Source organism: Salmo trutta, chromosome 7 (genome assembly GCF_901001165.1).
Source record: "Salmo trutta chromosome 7, fSalTru1.1, whole genome shotgun sequence".
In the NCBI taxonomy this organism is placed as follows: Eukaryota; Metazoa; Chordata; class Actinopteri; order Salmoniformes; family Salmonidae; genus Salmo; species Salmo trutta.
This window is the reverse complement of record NC_042963.1, coordinates 51,230,644-51,250,053: the sequence shown is the minus strand read 5'-3', so window position 1 is coordinate 51,250,053 and position 19,410 is coordinate 51,230,644. Positions and strand designations below refer to the sequence as shown.

The 19,410-nt window shown below is 47.0% G+C and overlaps 1 protein-coding gene across 8 annotated transcripts in view; it reads right to left on the bottom strand.

Moving 5' to 3' along the window:
- LOC115197630 (cytosolic carboxypeptidase 2) overlaps positions 1–19,410 on the bottom strand; it is a 42,354-nt gene that overhangs the window by 6,871 nt on the left and 16,073 nt on the right. For 3 of the 8 annotated variants that reach the window (XM_029759334.1, XM_029759336.1, XM_029759337.1), the window contains exons 21-23: positions 19,210–19,264; positions 18,052–18,210; positions 17,281–17,410 (exon numbers count right to left, since the gene is read on the bottom strand). In XM_029759334.1, the coding sequence (XP_029615194.1) occupies positions 17,281–17,410; positions 18,052–18,210; positions 19,210–19,264 (344 nt within the window). Of the gene's footprint in view, positions 1–13,961; positions 14,239–14,261; positions 14,570–17,280; positions 17,411–18,051; positions 18,211–18,350; positions 19,072–19,209; positions 19,265–19,410 lie in introns of those variants that run through there. The other 5 variants (XM_029759339.1, XM_029759338.1, XM_029759342.1 and 2 more) reach the window with 5 other exon arrangements.

Here is a 19,410-nt window from a genome sequence, read left to right as displayed (position 1 = left end):
TTGGGATGTGAGCCAGTTACTATACTGGGGTGTTGGGATGTGGGCCATTTACTATACTGGAGGGTTGAGATGGGGATGTGAGCCAGTTACTATACTGGAGGGTTGGGATGTGAGCCAGTTACTATACTGGAGGGTTGAGATGGGGATGTGTACCAGTTACTATACTGGAGGGTTGGGATGTGAGCCAGTTACTATACTGGAGGGTTGAGATGGGGATGTGAACCAGTTACTATACTGGAGGGTTGGGATGTGAGCCAGTTACTATACTGGAGGGTTGGGATGTGAGCCAGTTACTATACTGGAGGATTGAGATGTTAGCCAGTTACTATACTGGAGGGTTGAGATGGGGAAGTGAGCCAGTTACTATACTGGAGGGTTGAGATGGGGATGTGAGCCAGTTACTATACTGGAAGGTTGAGATGGGGATGTGGGCCAGTTACTATACTGGAGGGTTGGGATGTGAGCCAGTTACTATACTGGAGGGTTGAGATGGGGATGTGAACCAGTTACTATACTGGAGGGTTGAGATGGGGATGTGGGCCAGTTACTATACTGGAGGGTTGGGATGTGAGCCAGTTACTATACTGGAGGGTTGAGATGGGGATGTGAACCAGTTACTATACTGGAGGGTTGAGATGGGGATGTGACCAGTTACTATACTGGAGGGTTGGGATGGGGATGTGAGCCAGTTACTATACTGGAGGGTTGAGATGGGGATGTGGGCCAGTTACTATACTGGAGGGTTGGGATGTGAGCCAGTTACTATACTGGAGGGTTGAGATGGGGATGTGAACCAGTTACTATACTGGAGGGTTGGGATGTGAGCCAGTTACTATACTGGAGGGTTGAGATGGGGATGTGAGCCAGTTACTATACTGGAGGGTTGAGATGTGAGCCAGTTACTATACTGGAGGGTTGAGATGGGGATGTGAACCAGTTACTATACTGGAGGGTTGGGATGTGGGCCAGTTACTATACTGGAGGATTGAGATGGGGATGTTAGCCAGTTACTATACTGGAGGGTTGGGATGTGAACCAGTTACTATACTGGAGGATTGAGATGGGGATGTTAGCCATTTACTATACTGGAGGATTGAGATGGGGATGTGAGCCAGTTACTATACTGGACAGTTGAGATGGGGATGTGAGCCAGTTACTATACTGGAGGGTTGGGATGTGAGCCAGTTACTTTACTGGAGGGTTGGGATGTGAGCCAGTTACTATACTGGAGGGTTGGGATGTGAGCCAGTTACTATACTGGAGGGTTGGGATGTGGGCCAGTTACTATACTGGAGGGTTGGGATGTGAGCCAGTTACTATACTGGAGGGTTGGGATGGGGATGTGGGCCAGTTACTATACTGGAGGATTGAGATGGGGATGTTAGCCAGTTACTATACTGGAGGGTTGAGATGGGGATGTGAGCCAGTTACTATACTGGAGGGTTGGGATGTGAACCAGTTACTATACTGGAGGGTCGGGATGTGAGCCAGTTACTATACTGGAGGGTTGGGATGTGAGCCAGTTACTATACTGGAGGGTTGAGATGGGGATGTGTACCAGTTACTATACTGGAGGGTTGGGTCGGGGATGTGGGCCAGTTACTATACTGGAGGGTTGAGATGGGGATGTGGGCCAGTTACTATACTGGAGGGTTGAGATGGGGATGTGAGCCAGTTACTATACTGGAGGGTTGGGATGTGAACCAGTTACTATACTGGAGGGTTGAGATGGGGATGTGGGCCAGTTACTATACTGGAGGGTTGGGATGGGGATGTGAACCAGTTACTATACTGGAGGGTTGAGATGGGGATGTTAGCCAGTTACTATACTGGAGGGTTGGGATGGGGATGTGGGCCAGTTACTATACTGGAGGTTTGGGATGTGAGCCAGTTACTATACTGGAGGGTTGGGATGTGGGCCAGTTACTATACTGGAGGGTTGAGATGGGGATGTGAGCCAGTTACTATACTGGAGGGTTGGGATGTGAGCCAGTTACTATACTGGAGGGTTGAGATGGGGATGTGTACCAGTTACTATACTGGAGGGTTGGGATGTGAGCCAGTTACTATACTGGAGGGTTGAGATGGGGATGTGAACCAGTTACTATACTGGAGGGTTGGGATGTGAGCCAGTTACTATACTGGAGGGTTGGGATGTGAGCCAGTTACTATACTGGAGGATTGAGATGTTAGCCAGTTACTATACTGGAGGGTTGAGATGGGGAAGTGAGCCAGTTACTATACTGGAGGGTTGAGATGGGGATGTGAGCCAGTTACTATACTGGAAGGTTGAGATGGGGATGTGGGCCAGTTACTATACTGGAGGGTTGGGATGTGAGCCAGTTACTATACTGGAGGGTTGAGATGGGGATGTGAACCAGTTACTATACTGGAGGGTTGAGATGGGGATGTGACCAGTTACTATACTGGAGGGTTGGGATGGGGATGTGAGCCAGTTACTATACTGGAGGGTTGAGATGGGGCTGTTAACCAGTTACTATACTGGAGGGTTGAGATGTGAGCCAGTTACTATACTGGAGGGTTGGGATGTTAGCCAGTTACTATACTAGAGGGTTGAGATGGGGATGTGAGCCAGTTACTATACTAGAGGGTTGAGATGGGGATGTGAGCCAGTTACTATACTGGAGGGTTGAGATGGGGATGTGAACCAGTTACTATACTGGAGGGTTGGGATGTGAGCCAGTTACTATACTGGAGGGTTGAGATGGGGATGTGAGCCAGTTACTATACTGGAGGGTTGAGATGTGAGCCAGTTACTATACTGGAGGGTTGAGATGGGGATGTGAACCAGTTACTATACTGGAGGGTTGGGATGTGGGCCAGTTACTATACTGGAGGATTGAGATGGGGATGTTAGCCAGTTACTATACTGGAGGGTTGGGATGTGAACCAGTTACTATACTGGAGGATTGAGATGGGGATGTTAGCCATTTACTATACTGGAGGGTTGAGATGGGGATGTGAACCAGTTACTATACTGGAGGGTTGGGATGTGGGCCAGTTACTATACTGGAGGGTTGAGATGGGGATGTGAGCCAGTTACTATACTGGAGGGTTGGGATGTGAACCAGTTACTATACTGGAGGATTGAGATGGGGATGTTAGCCATTTACTATACTGGAGGGATGAGATGGGGATGTGAGCCAGTTACTATACTAGAGGGTTGGGATGGGGATGTGAACCAGTTACTATACTGGAGGGTTGAGATGGGGATGTGAGCCAGTTACTATACTGGAGGGTTGAGATGTGAGCCAGTTACTATACTGGAGGGTTGAGATGGGGATGTGAACCAGTTACTATACTGGAGGGTTGGGATGTGGGCCAGTTACTATACTGGAGGATTGAGATGGGGATGTTAGCCAGTTACTATACTGGAGGGTTGGGATGTGAACCAGTTACTATACTGGAGGATTGAGATGGGGATGTTAGCCATTTACTATACTGGAGGGTTGAGATGGGGATGTGAACCAGTTACTATACTGGAGGGTTGGGATGTGGGCCAGTTACTATACTGGAGGGTTGAGATGGGGATGTGAGCCAGTTACTATACTGGAGGGTTGGGATGTGAACCAGTTACTATACTGGAGGATTGAGATGGGGATGTTAGCCATTTACTATACTGGAGGGTTGAGATGGGGATGTGAGCCAGTTACTATACTAGAGGGTTGGGATGGGGATGTGAACCAGTTACTATACTGGAGGGTTGAGATGGGGATGTGAGCCAGTTACTATACTGGAGGGTTGAGATGTGAGCCAGTTACTATACTTGAGGGTTGAGATGGGGATGTGAACCAGTTACTATACTGGAGGGTTGGGATGTGGGCCAGTTACTATACTGGAGGATTGAGATGGGGATGTTAGCCAGTTACTATACTGGAGGGTTGGGATGTGAACCAGTTACTATACTGGAGGATTGAGATGGGGATGATAGCCATTTACTATACTGGAGGGTTGAGATGGGGATGTGAACCAGTTACTATACTGGAGGGTTGAGATGGGGATGTGAGCCAGTTACTATACTGGAGGGTTGGGATGTGGGTCAGTTACTATACTGGAGGATTGAGATGGGGATGTTAGCCAGTTACTATACTGGACGGTTGAGATGGGGATGTGAGCCAGTTACTATACTGGAGGGTTGGGATGTGAGCCAGTTACTTTACTGGAGGGTTGGGATGTGAGCCAGTTACTATACTGGAGGGTTGGGATGTGAGCCAGTTACTATACTGGAGGGTTGGGATGTGGGCCAGTTACTATACTGGAGGGTTGGGATGTGAGCCAGTTACTATACTGGAGGGTTGGGATGGGGATGTGGGCCAGTTACTATACTGGAGGATTGAGATGGGGATGTTAGCCAGTTACTATACTGGAGGGTTGAGATGGGGATGTGAGCCAGTTACTATACTGGAGGGTTGGGATGTGAGCCAGTTACTATACTGGAGGGTTGGGATGTGAACCAGTTACTATACTGGAGGGTTGGGATGTGGGCCAGTTACTATACTGGAGGGTTGGGATGTGAGCCAGTTACTATACTGGAGGGTTGGGATGGGGATGTGGGCCAGTTACTATACTGGAGGATTGAGATGGGGATGTTAGCCAGTTACTATACTGGAGGGTTGAGATGGGGATGTGAGCCAGTTACTATACTGGAGGGTTGGGATGTGAGCCAGTTACTATACTGGAGGGTTGGGATGTGAACCAGTTACTATACTGGAGGGTTGGGATGTGAGCCAGTTACTATACTGGAGGGTTGGGATGTGGGCCAGTTACTATACTGGAGGGTTGAGATGGGGATGTGTACCAGTTACTATACTGGAGGGTTGGGATGGGGATGTGGGCCAGTTACTATACTGGAGGGTTGAGATGGGGATGTGGGCCAGTTACTATACTGGAGGGTTGAGATGGGGATGTGAGCCAGTTACTATACTGGAGGGTTGGGATGTGAACCAGTTACTATACTGGAGGGTTGAGATGGGGATGTGGGCCAGTTACTATACTGGAGGGTTGGGATGGGGATGTGAACCAGTTACTATACTGGAGGGTTGAGATGGGGATGTTAGCCAGTTACTATACTGGAGGGTTGGGATGGGGATGTGGGCCAGTTACTATACTGGAGGGTTGGGATGTGAGCCAGTTACTATACTGGAGGGTTGGGATGTGGGCCAGTTACTATACTGGAGGGTTGAGATGGGGATGTGAGCCAGTTACTATACTGGAGGGTTGGGATGTGAGCCAGTTACTATACTGGAGGGTTGAGATGGGGATGTGTACCAGTTACTATACTGGAGGGTTGGGATGTGAGCCAGTTACTATACTGGAGGGTTGAGATGGGGATGTGAACCAGTTACTATACTGGAGGGTTGGGATGTGAGCCAGTTACTATACTGGAGGGTTGGGATGTGAGCCAGTTACTATACTGGAGGATTGAGATGTTAGCCAGTTACTATACTGGAGGGTTGAGATGGGGAAGTGAGCCAGTTACTATACTGGAGGGTTGAGATGGGGATGTGAGCCAGTTACTATACTGGAAGGTTGAGATGGGGATGTGGGCCAGTTACTATACTGGAGGGTTGGGATGTGAGCCAGTTACTATACTGGAGGGTTGAGATGGGGATGTGAACCAGTTACTATACTGGAGGGTTGAGATGGGGATGTGGGCCAGTTACTATACTGGAGGGTTGGGATGTGAGCCAGTTACTATACTGGAGGGTTGAGATGGGGATGTGAACCAGTTACTATACTGGAGGGTTGAGATGGGGATGTGACCAGTTACTATACTGGAGGGTTGGGATGGGGATGTGAGCCAGTTACTATACTGGAGGGTTGAGATGGGGATGTGGGCCAGTTACTATACTGGAGGGTTGGGATGTGAGCCAGTTACTATACTGGAGGGTTGAGATGGGGATGTGAACCAGTTACTATACTGGAGGGTTGGGATGTGAGCCAGTTACTATACTGGAGGGTTGAGATGGGGATGTGAGCCAGTTACTATACTGGAGGGTTGAGATGTGAGCCAGTTACTATACTGGAGGGTTGAGATGGGGATGTGAACCAGTTACTATACTGGAGGGTTGGGATGTGGGCCAGTTACTATACTGGAGGATTGAGATGGGGATGTTAGCCAGTTACTATACTGGAGGGTTGGGATGTGAACCAGTTACTATACTGGAGGATTGAGATGGGGATGTTAGCCATTTACTATACTGGAGGATTGAGATGGGGATGTGAGCCAGTTACTATACTGGACAGTTGAGATGGGGATGTGAGCCAGTTACTATACTGGAGGGTTGGGATGTGAGCCAGTTACTTTACTGGAGGGTTGGGATGTGAGCCAGTTACTATACTGGAGGGTTGGGATGTGAGCCAGTTACTATACTGGAGGGTTGGGATGTGGGCCAGTTACTATACTGGAGGGTTGGGATGTGAGCCAGTTACTATACTGGAGGGTTGGGATGGGGATGTGGGCCAGTTACTATACTGGAGGATTGAGATGGGGATGTTAGCCAGTTACTATACTGGAGGGTTGAGATGGGGATGTGAGCCAGTTACTATACTGGAGGGTTGGGATGTGAACCAGTTACTATACTGGAGGGTCGGGATGTGAGCCAGTTACTATACTGGAGGGTTGGGATGTGAGCCAGTTACTATACTGGAGGGTTGAGATGGGGATGTGTACCAGTTACTATACTGGAGGGTTGGGTCGGGGATGTGGGCCAGTTACTATACTGGAGGGTTGAGATGGGGATGTGGGCCAGTTACTATACTGGAGGGTTGAGATGGGGATGTGAGCCAGTTACTATACTGGAGGGTTGGGATGTGAACCAGTTACTATACTGGAGGGTTGAGATGGGGATGTGGGCCAGTTACTATACTGGAGGGTTGGGATGGGGATGTGAACCAGTTACTATACTGGAGGGTTGAGATGGGGATGTTAGCCAGTTACTATACTGGAGGGTTGGGATGGGGATGTGGGCCAGTTACTATACTGGAGGTTTGGGATGTGAGCCAGTTACTATACTGGAGGGTTGGGATGTGGGCCAGTTACTATACTGGAGGGTTGAGATGGGGATGTGAGCCAGTTACTATACTGGAGGGTTGGGATGTGAGCCAGTTACTATACTGGAGGGTTGAGATGGGGATGTGTACCAGTTACTATACTGGAGGGTTGGGATGTGAGCCAGTTACTATACTGGAGGGTTGAGATGGGGATGTGAACCAGTTACTATACTGGAGGGTTGGGATGTGAGCCAGTTACTATACTGGAGGGTTGGGATGTGAGCCAGTTACTATACTGGAGGATTGAGATGTTAGCCAGTTACTATACTGGAGGGTTGAGATGGGGAAGTGAGCCAGTTACTATACTGGAGGGTTGAGATGGGGATGTGAGCCAGTTACTATACTGGAAGGTTGAGATGGGGATGTGGGCCAGTTACTATACTGGAGGGTTGGGATGTGAGCCAGTTACTATACTGGAGGGTTGAGATGGGGATGTGAACCAGTTACTATACTGGAGGGTTGAGATGGGGATGTGACCAGTTACTATACTGGAGGGTTGGGATGGGGATGTGAGCCAGTTACTATACTGGAGGGTTGAGATGGGGCTGTTAACCAGTTACTATACTGGAGGGTTGAGATGTGAGCCAGTTACTATACTGGAGGGTTGGGATGTTAGCCAGTTACTATACTAGAGGGTTGAGATGGGGATGTGAGCCAGTTACTATACTAGAGGGTTGAGATGGGGATGTGAGCCAGTTACTATACTGGAGGGTTGAGATGGGGATGTGAACCAGTTACTATACTGGAGGGTTGGGATGTGAGCCAGTTACTATACTGGAGGGTTGAGATGGGGATGTGAGCCAGTTACTATACTGGAGGGTTGAGATGTGAGCCAGTTACTATACTGGAGGGTTGAGATGGGGATGTGAACCAGTTACTATACTGGAGGGTTGGGATGTGGGCCAGTTACTATACTGGAGGATTGAGATGGGGATGTTAGCCAGTTACTATACTGGAGGGTTGGGATGTGAACCAGTTACTATACTGGAGGATTGAGATGGGGATGTTAGCCATTTACTATACTGGAGGGTTGAGATGGGGATGTGAACCAGTTACTATACTGGAGGGTTGGGATGTGGGCCAGTTACTATACTGGAGGGTTGAGATGGGGATGTGAGCCAGTTACTATACTGGAGGGTTGGGATGTGAACCAGTTACTATACTGGAGGATTGAGATGGGGATGTTAGCCATTTACTATACTGGAGGGATGAGATGGGGATGTGAGCCAGTTACTATACTAGAGGGTTGGGATGGGGATGTGAACCAGTTACTATACTGGAGGGTTGAGATGGGGATGTGAGCCAGTTACTATACTGGAGGGTTGAGATGTGAGCCAGTTACTATACTGGAGGGTTGAGATGGGGATGTGAACCAGTTACTATACTGGAGGGTTGGGATGTGGGCCAGTTACTATACTGGAGGATTGAGATGGGGATGTTAGCCAGTTACTATACTGGAGGGTTGGGATGTGAACCAGTTACTATACTGGAGGATTGAGATGGGGATGTTAGCCATTTACTATACTGGAGGGTTGAGATGGGGATGTGAACCAGTTACTATACTGGAGGGTTGGGATGTGGGCCAGTTACTATACTGGAGGGTTGAGATGGGGATGTGAGCCAGTTACTATACTGGAGGGTTGGGATGTGAACCAGTTACTATACTGGAGGATTGAGATGGGGATGTTAGCCATTTACTATACTGGAGGGTTGAGATGGGGATGTGAGCCAGTTACTATACTAGAGGGTTGGGATGGGGATGTGAACCAGTTACTATACTGGAGGGTTGAGATGGGGATGTGAGCCAGTTACTATACTGGAGGGTTGAGATGTGAGCCAGTTACTATACTTGAGGGTTGAGATGGGGATGTGAACCAGTTACTATACTGGAGGGTTGGGATGTGGGCCAGTTACTATACTGGAGGATTGAGATGGGGATGTTAGCCAGTTACTATACTGGAGGGTTGGGATGTGAACCAGTTACTATACTGGAGGATTGAGATGGGGATGATAGCCATTTACTATACTGGAGGGTTGAGATGGGGATGTGAACCAGTTACTATACTGGAGGGTTGAGATGGGGATGTGAGCCAGTTACTATACTGGAGGGTTGGGATGTGGGTCAGTTACTATACTGGAGGATTGAGATGGGGATGTTAGCCAGTTACTATACTGGACGGTTGAGATGGGGATGTGAGCCAGTTACTATACTGGAGGGTTGGGATGTGAGCCAGTTACTTTACTGGAGGGTTGGGATGTGAGCCAGTTACTATACTGGAGGGTTGGGATGTGAGCCAGTTACTATACTGGAGGGTTGGGATGTGGGCCAGTTACTATACTGGAGGGTTGGGATGTGAGCCAGTTACTATACTGGAGGGTTGGGATGGGGATGTGGGCCAGTTACTATACTGGAGGATTGAGATGGGGATGTTAGCCAGTTACTATACTGGAGGGTTGAGATGGGGGATGTGAGCCAGTTACTATACTGGAGGGTTGGGATGTGAGCCAGTTACTATACTGGAGGGTTGGGATGTGAACCAGTTACTATACTGGAGGGTTGGGATGTGAGCCAGCTACTATACTGGAGGGTTGGGATGTGGGCCAGTTACTATACTGGAGGGTTGGGATGTGAGCCAGTTACTATACTGGAGGGTTGAGATGGGGATGTGTACCAGTTACTATACTGGAGGGTTGGGATGGGGATGTGGGCCAGTTACTATACTGGAGGGTTGAGATGGGGATGTGGGCCAGTTACTATACTGGAGGGTTGAGATGGGGATGTGAGCCAGTTACTATACTGGAGGGTTGGGATGTGAACCAGTTACTATACTGGAGGGTTGAGATGGGGATGTGGGCCAGTTACTATACTGGAGGGTTGGGATGGGGATGTGAACCAGTTACTATACTGGAGGGTTGAGATGGGGATGTTAGCCAGTTACTATACTGGAGGGTTGGGATGGGGATGTGGGCCAGTTACTATACTGGAGGGTTGGGATGTGAGCCAGTTACTATACTGGAAGGTTGGGATGTGGGCCAGTTACTATACTGGAGGGTTGAGATGGGGATGTGAGCCAGTTACTATACTGGAGGGTTGGGATGTGAACCAGTTACTATACTGGAGGGTTGAGATGGGGATGTGAGCCAGTTACTATACTGGAGGGTTGGGATGGGGATGTGAACCAGTTACTATACTGGAGGGTTGGGATGTGAGCCAGTTACTATACTGGAGGGTTGGGATGTGGGCCAGTTACTATACTGGAGGGATGGGGATGTGGGCCAGTTACTATACTGGAGGGTTGGGATGTGAGCCAGTTACTATACTGGAGGGTTGGGATGTGGGTCAGTTACTATACTGGAGGATTGAGATGGGGATGTTAGCCAGTTACTATACTGGACGGTTGAGATGGGGATGTGAGCCAGTTACTATACTGGAGGGTTGGGATGTGAGCCAGTTACTTTACTGGAGGGTTGGGATGTGAGCCAGTTACTATACTGGAGGGTTGGGATGTGAGCCAGTTACTATACTGGAGGGTTGGGATGTGGGCCAGTTACTATACTGGAGGGTTGGGATGTGAGCCAGTTACTATACTGGAGGGTTGGGATGGGGATGTGGGCCAGTTACTATACTGGAGGATTGAGATGGGGATGTTAGCCAGTTACTATACTGGAGGGTTGAGATGGGGATGTGAGCCAGTTACTATACTGGAGGGTTGGGATGTGAGCCAGTTACTATACTGGAGGGTTGGGATGTGAACCAGTTACTATACTGGAGGGTTGGGATGTGAGCCAGTTACTATACTGGAGGGTTGGGATGTGGGCCAGTTACTATACTGGAGGGTTGGGATGTGAGCCAGTTACTATACTGGAGGGTTGAGATGGGGATGTGTACCAGTTACTATACTGGAGGGTTGGGATGGGGATGTGGGCCAGTTACTATACTGGAGGGTTGAGATGGGGATGTGGGCCAGTTACTATACTGGAGGGTTGAGATGGGGATGTGAGCCAGTTACTATACTGGAGGGTTGGGATGTGAACCAGTTACTATACTGGAGGGTTGAGATGGGGATGTGGGCCAGTTACTATACTGGAGGGTTGGGATGGGGATGTGAACCAGTTACTATACTGGAGGGTTGAGATGGGGATGTTAGCCAGTTACTATACTGGAGGGTTGGGATGGGGATGTGGGCCAGTTACTATACTGGAGGGTTGGGATGTGAGCCAGTTACTATACTGGAAGGTTGGGATGTGGGCCAGTTACTATACTGGAGGGTTGAGATGGGGATGTGAGCCAGTTACTATACTGGAGGGTTGGGATGTGAACCAGTTACTATACTGGAGGGTTGAGATGGGGATGTGAGCCAGTTACTATACTGGAGGGTTGGGATGGGGATGTGAACCAGTTACTATACTGGAGGGTTGGGATGTGAGCCAGTTACTATACTGGAGGGTTGGGATGTGGGCCAGTTACTATACTGGAGGGATGGGGATGTGGGCCAGTTACTATACTGGAGGGTTGGGATGTGAGCCAGTTACTATACTGGAGGGTTGAGATGTGAGCCAGTTACTATACTGGAGGGTTGGGATGTGAGCCAGTTACTATATTGGAGGGTTGAGATGGGGATGCGAGTCAGTTACTATACTGGAGGGTTGGGATGTTTTTACCTTGTCAGCTCGGGGATTCAATCTAGCAACCTTTCTGTTACTGGCCCAACATTGGTAACCACTAGGATACCTGCTGCCCCAGGTTTATAGGGAATAGAGTGCCATTTCAGATGCACACAATGAGTAACAAGAGGCATTATGTTTACTTCAAAGAATGTCACTGGTAGTAACCGGGTCTGTTTAAAAAAATATATATACACTGCTCAAAAAAATAAAGGGAACACTAAAATAACACATCCTAGATCTGAATGAATGAAATAATCTTATTAAATACTTTTTTCTTTACATAGTTCAATGTGCTGACAACAAAATCACACAAAAATAATAAATGGAAATCCAATTTATCAACCCATGGAGGTCTGGATTTGGAGTCACACTCAAAATTAAAGTGGAAAACCACACTACAGGCTGATCCAACTTTGATGTAATGTCCTTAAAACAAGTCAAAATGAGGCTCAGTAGTGTGTGTGGCCTCCACGTGCCTGTATGACCTCCCTACAACGCCTGGGCATGCTCCTGATGAGGTGGCGGATGGTCTCCTGAGGGATCTCCTCCCAGACCTGGACTAAAGCATCCGCCTACTCCTGGACAGTCTGTGGTGCAACGTGGCGTTGGTGGATGGAGCGAGACATGATGTCACTGTCACGTCCTGACCAGTAATAGGGGTTATTTGTTATTGTAGTTTGGTCAGGACGTGGCAGAGGGTATTTGTTTTATGTGGTTCGGGGTGGTGGTTTGTTTAGTAGGGTATTTGATTTATGTATTCCGGGGGGTTTTGGGCACTGTTCTATGTTAGTGTATTTCTATGTTCTGTCTAGTCTTTTGTATTTCTATGTTTTGTTAATTGGGGTTGGACTCTCAATTGGAGGCAGGTGTTTTCTAGTTGCCTCTGATTGAGAGTCCTATATATAGGTATGTGTTTGTCGAGTACTTTGTGAGAGATTGTTCTGTGTATAGCCTTGTGCCTTACCAGCCTGTGATTAGTCGTTGTATTTTCTTTGGTTCGCCTTCTTGTCCGTTTATAATAAAGAAGATGAGTGCACATTTCTCCGCTGCATTTTGGTCTAAATCCGACGTCAACCGTTACAGTCCCAGATGTGCTCAATTGGATTCAGGTCTGGGGAACGGGCGGTCCATAGCATCAATGCCTTCCTCTTGCAGGAACTGCTGACACACTCCAGCCACATGAGGTCTAGCATTGTCTTGCATTAGGAGGAACCCAGGGCCAACCGCACCAGCATATGGTCTCACAAGGGGTCTGAGGATCTCATCTCGGTACTTAATGGCAGTCAGGCTACCTCTGGCGAGCACATGGAGGGCTGTGCGGCCCCCCCCAAAGAAATGCCACCCCACACCATGACTGACCCACTGCCAAACCGGTCATGCTGGAGGATGTTGCAGGCAGCAGAACGTTCTCCACGGCGTCTCCAGACTCTGTCACGTCTGTCACATGCTCAGTGTGAACCTGCTTTCATCTGTGAAGAGCACAGGGCGCCAGTGGCGAATTTGCCAATCTTGGTGTTCTCTGGCAAATGCCAAACGTCCTGCACGGTGTTGGGCTGTAAGCACAACCCCCACCTGTGGACGTCGGGCCCTCATACCACCCTCATGGAGTTTGTTTCTGACCGTTTGAGCAGACACATGCACATTTGTGGCCTGCTGGAGGTCATTTTGCAGGGCTCTGGCAGTGCTCCTCCTGCTCCTCCTTGCACAAAGGCGGAGGTAGCGGTCCTGCTGCTGGGTTGTTGCCCTCCTACGGCCTCCTCCATGTCTCCTGATGTACTGGCCTGTCTCCTGGTAGCGCCTCCATGCTCTGGACACTACGCTGACAGACACAGCAAACCTTCTTGCCACAGCTCGCATTGATGTGCCATCCTGGATGAGCTGCACTACCTGAGCCACTTGTGTGTGTTGTAGACTCCGTCTCAAGCTACCACTAGAGTGAAAGCACCGCCAGCATTCAAAAGTGACCAAAACATCAGCCAGGAAGCATAGGAACTGAGAAGTGGTCTGTGGTCCCCACCTGCAGAACCACTCCTTTATTGGGGGTGTCTTGCTAATTGCCTGTAATTTCCACCTGTTGTCTATTCCATTTGCACAACAGCATGTGAAATTTATTGTCAATCAGTGTTGCTTCCTAAGTGGACAGTTTGATTTCACAGAAGTGTGATTGACTTGGAGTTACATTGTGTTGTTTAAGTGTTGCCTTTATTTTTTTGAGCAGTGTATAATAAAACAAATAGCATTGTACTGTTATTTAATTTTCTAAAACAAAATGGTGCCCAATTAATGAGAACACACAAACATTACAATCCAACAGGTGGTCCTGAGCCAGTACATTCTCTACTTCTTTGTCCCCATGCTGTTGATCGCTTCCAACTACACCCGCCTGGCCTGCTTCCTCCATAAGAGCCCTGTTATGTCTGTAGTTAGCACCCAACAGCATGCGGCGAGCCTCCCTCATGGTCTTCCTGGCAGCCGGAGCCTTCTCTTGTCTGCTGGCTGCACAGGTATGATGATGATGATGACTTCATTTTTCCATTAGGAAATAATTTTTGCATCCTTTTCTTAAATGGCATCTTATTCCCAATATAGTGCACTACATTTGACCAGGGCCCATAGGGCCCTAAATAGGGAATAACTATTCTGATGACTCTTCTTCATTAGGCACATCTTGGAGCTGTGTGTGTACGTCTCCATCGCCACGGCCAGTCCTGGGAGATTTACACTTCGTCTGCAGCATGCTTCAGTACCTCCACCCCTGTGTTAACACGGTGCTGCACGTGCTGCTGTCTGAGAGGAACCGCCACTGCAGGGGTGCCTGGCTGTTTAACTGCAACAGGAACAGAGTGCAGCCGCAGGTCGTCAGCGTCACCACAGAGACCATGTAGACCTCACACACTGGCCACCAGGGGGAGCTGGCTTTGCTTTGGCATGGGGCTAAGGCTAATCTCTAGTCTGGGTACCAGTCTGTTTAGCTATCATTCCACTCCTTACCACTCCTGTCACGCTAAACTTGTTGGCATATGACACTGAGTACAAGCAGTGGAATGTTCTCTAAACAGACTGGTACTCAGGATAAACCAAGCAGTGGAATGTTCTCTAAACAGACTGGTACCCAGGATAGACCAAGCAGTGGAATGTTCTCTAAACAGACTGGTACTCAGGATAAACCAAGTAGTGGAATGTTCTCTAAACTGACTGGTACACAGGATACCAGCATGCCACCCTGCATACCACTGCTGGCTTACTTTAGAAGCTAAGCAGGGTTGTTCCTGGTTGGTCCCTGGATGGGAGACCAGATGCTTCTGGAAGTGGTGTTGGAGGGCCAGTAGGAAGCACTCTTTCCTCAGGTCTAAGAAAATATCCCAATGCCCCAAGGCAGTGACACTGCCCTGTGTAGGGTGCTGTCTTTCAGAGGGGACGTTAAACAGGTGTCCTGACTCTCTGTGGTCACTAAAGATCCCATGGCACATATTGTAAGAGTAGAGGTGTTAACCCTGGTGTCCTGGCTAAATTCCCAAGCTGTCCCTCATACCATCATGGCCACCTAATCATCCCCAGCTCACAATTTGCTCATTCATCCCCTGTAACTATTCCCAAGGTTGTTGCTGTAAATGAGAATGTGTTCTCAATCAACTTACCTGGTAAAATAATGGTAAATAAATGATAGACCAAGCAGTGGAATATTCTTTAAATAAATATTGTGTGTGTGCTGGCCAGCTACTCAAATAACATATGGTATATTTATGTATCATCTGTCACAAGAGAATAGACAACAGACTGGCTGCTATTTAGGGGTAGGGGAATCTTGTTAAAAACCTTTCTTTCTACTCTTGTGAATTGAGTGCTTTTTTGTGGACAACAGAGAGGATTTTTGCATCTACAGTATGTTTCTACTTCACTGTATGTGAAAATCCTATCATGAGCTTTATATCGTAGTCCAGTAATAACAATTGATCAATAAGAAAACTTGGCGTCATATACAGTTGAAGTTTACATACACCTTAGCCAAATACATTTAAACTCCGTTGTTCACAATTCCTGACATTTAATTCTAATAAAAATTCCCTGTCAGGGAAGATCACAACTTTATTTTTAGAATGTGAAATGTCAGAATAAGAGTAGAGAGAAGGATTTATTTCAGCTTTTACTTCTTTCATCACATTCCCAGTGGGTCAGAAGTTTACATACACTCAATTAGTATTTGGTAGTATTGCCTTTAAATTGTTTAACTTCGGTCAAATGTTTCAGGTAGCCTTCCACAAGTTTCCCACAATAAGTTGGGTGAATTTTGGCCCATTCCTCCTGATAGAGCTGGTGTAACTGAGTCAGGTTTGTAGGCCTCCTTGCTCGCACACACTTTTTCAGTTTTGCCCACAAATTGTCTATGGGATTGAGGTCAGGGCTTTGTGATGGCCACTCCAATACCTTGACTTTGTTGTCCTTAAGCCATTTTGCCACAACTTTGGAAGTATGCTTGAGGTCATTGTCCATTTGGAAGACCAATTTGCTACCAAGCTTTGCTACCAAGCTTTAACCTGACTGATGTCTTGAGATGTTGCTTCAATATATCCACATAATTTTCCTCCCTCATGATGCCATCTATTTTGTGAAGTGCACCAGTCCCTCCTGCAGCAAAGCACCCCCACAACATGATGCTGCCGTGCTTCACGGTTGGGATGGTGTTCTTCGGCTTGCAAGCCTCCCCCTTTTTCCCCCAAACACAACAATGGTCATTATGGCCAAAGAGTTCCATTTTTGTTTCATCAGACCAGAGGACATTTCGCCAAAAAGTACAATCTTTGTCCAAATGTGCAGTTGCCAACCGTAGTCTGGCTTATTTTATGGCGGTTTTGGAGCAGTGGCTTCTTCCTTGCTGAGCGGCCTTTCAGGTTATGTCGATATAGGACTCGTTTTACTGTGCATATAGATACTTTTGTACCTGTATCCTCCAGCATCTTCACAAGGTCCTTTGCTGTTGTTCTGGGATTGATTTGCACTTTTCGCACCAAAGTACATTCATCTCAAGGAGACAGAACGTGTCTCCTTCCTGAGCGGTATGACGGCTGCGTGATCCCATGGTGTTTATACTTGCGTACTATTGTTTGTACAGATGAATGTGGTACCTTCAGGAGTTTGGAAATTGCTCCCATGGATGAACCAGACTTGTGGAGGTCTACCATTTTTTCTGAGGTCTTGGCTGACTTTTTAAAAATTTTCCCATGATGTCAAGCAAAGAGGCACTGAGTTTGAAGGTAGGCCTTGAAATACATCCCCAGGTACACCTCCAATTGACTCAAATGATGTCAATTAGCCTATCAGAAGATTCTAAAGCCATAACACAATTTTCTGGAATTTTCCAAGCTGTTTAAAGGCACAGTCAACTAGTTTTAATGCCTCCAACCTACGTGTATGTAAACTTCCAACTTCAACTGTAATTATTGTGTGATGTTTTTAACACTTAAAATAACTTCATACGGTCTGAATATGAATATTGATACAGTACATAGTATTACATTGCAATGCAGTACATTAGCTCACATTCATCGGTGAGGTTCCTGATGTGGTCTTGTTGTGTTGATGATGTACCGATCTGTTTCTTTTCATTTCTTCAGTTACTTTCCGCTTCTTCTTTTTGTGTTTCATTCTTGCCGGATCAGAATGACATGTGCTGTATATAGGATAAAAAGGGGGTAACATTTTATTGTTTTAATGTTAAACTTGTTTTATTGTTGTAACGACTGTCTTTTGGAAGAAGAGGACCAAGGTGCAGTGTGGAATTTGTTCATCTTTTATTTTGGATGAAAAAAATACACTTCATAAAGAAAAAACAAACGACAGCCAAACAGTCCTGTCAGGTATCCTAACACACTAAACAGAAATTAACTACCCACAAACCCCAAACGAAAACAGGCTGGCTAAGTATGACTCCCAATCAGCGACAACGATGTACAGCTGTCCCTGATTGAGAGCCATACCAGGCCAAAACAAAGAAATACAACGCATAGAAAAAAGGACATAGAATGCCCACCCAAATCACACCCTGACCAACCTAAATAGAGACATAGAAAAGGCTCTCTCAGGTCAGGGCGTGACAATTGTCAGGCACTAACAGTATTCTGTACTGACTATTTATATATTGTAAACTGGAATTAAAATTCCGTTGTGTTCAGACAGGAATTTCATTGAAATTTCATTACATTAATTTGATTAATCAATTTAAACTTTTCGTTTGAGTCAGTTGTTTTGTATGCTGAAGTTACTTTTGGAACACAAACAGATCTGGGATCAGGCTAATGAAATGCCACTCACCTTTGGAAACAGGCTCCTGAGTCTGAGTCGGTCCCCAGGTGGGTGAATATGGGGCAGGGTGGTCGCAGGAACAGCCATTCCATCCCTGCTGACATGCTGGGTAGCTCCTCGGGCTCAGAGACAAACTCCCTTACAGGAACCGGAGGCAGTGGAGGGAATCTATGAACAGAGATTCAATACATCCATCCTAAGGAAAAATGGTTTGGCATGTCACCAGGGTTGGGATCAATTCAATTTTAATTTAGGAAATATTCAGGAAGTAAAATTAAGTGAAAAACAAAGGGAGAATTGGAATTGGATTTTCATGCTTATTTCCTCAATTGAAATGGAATTGACCCCAACCCTGCATGTCACAACATGGTAGTGAATATACTGTTGATGAAATGTGTACACCTCTTAATAAATGGCAGTTTGTTTCATCCTCAGCCTCCTGTAATGTACCTGTACCTCCTAACTCTTCACTCACCTTGGACAACCGCCATCTATGTTTTATCTTGTGTGACAATGTGCGTACGGATAACAGCCTTTGTTGTTAGCCATTTTTGTTAGGAATATGGGGACAATCTGGTGTCTGTCCAACTGTAGGTTTACCTCTTTGTACGACTGACTCTTGGAGAGTTTATTGTAATAGAGTACTCTAAGAGTATCTTAATGTGAGAGGAATAACATATCAAACAGGCTTTGTTGGTGGATATTTGACTGTCTATTTGAGGTAATCCTTTGAGATACTAAACTGGGTGAAATTAAATAAGACAACAACAGATAAAGCTTGTAAACATGATTACAACACACAAATGACAGCACGTTTAATGAGTGATCTTGGACAGGTAGAGCTAGGGTTACTGTGTGAGATCTGTCTGTGGAGAATAAAGGCCATGTATTTTCTAGTGGCTGTCACTGATATCCTTGGTCTTCCTGAGTCCTGTTGTTGTCCTCCCAGCTCTGTCCTCCTTCAGACCTAGACCGTACCACAGCCGGCACTTACACTGGTGTCCCTGAGCTGTGCTGCACTTCCCCTGACTACACACACACACACACACACACACACACACACACATCTATAATATCTACTATTGTATGTTTACTGTAGGTACGTCAACATTTGTACATCTACGTATCCATATTTATGTATATCTGTGGGTAACTATGTGTCTTTACCTGTTGGGTGGGAGTTGCAGGCTGGATAGGGCAGTGTAGGATGTGGATCCTCTCCCTGTTGAGAGAGAGATATGAATTTAGAAGAAATAGAATGCTTTTCACTTACAGTATGTCAAAGAGAGCAGAAATGCCAATTCCTAAAACCGACAACAACATCTCAGACAATGGCAATTTGACTGGTACGCTTCGCATTCAATTGCA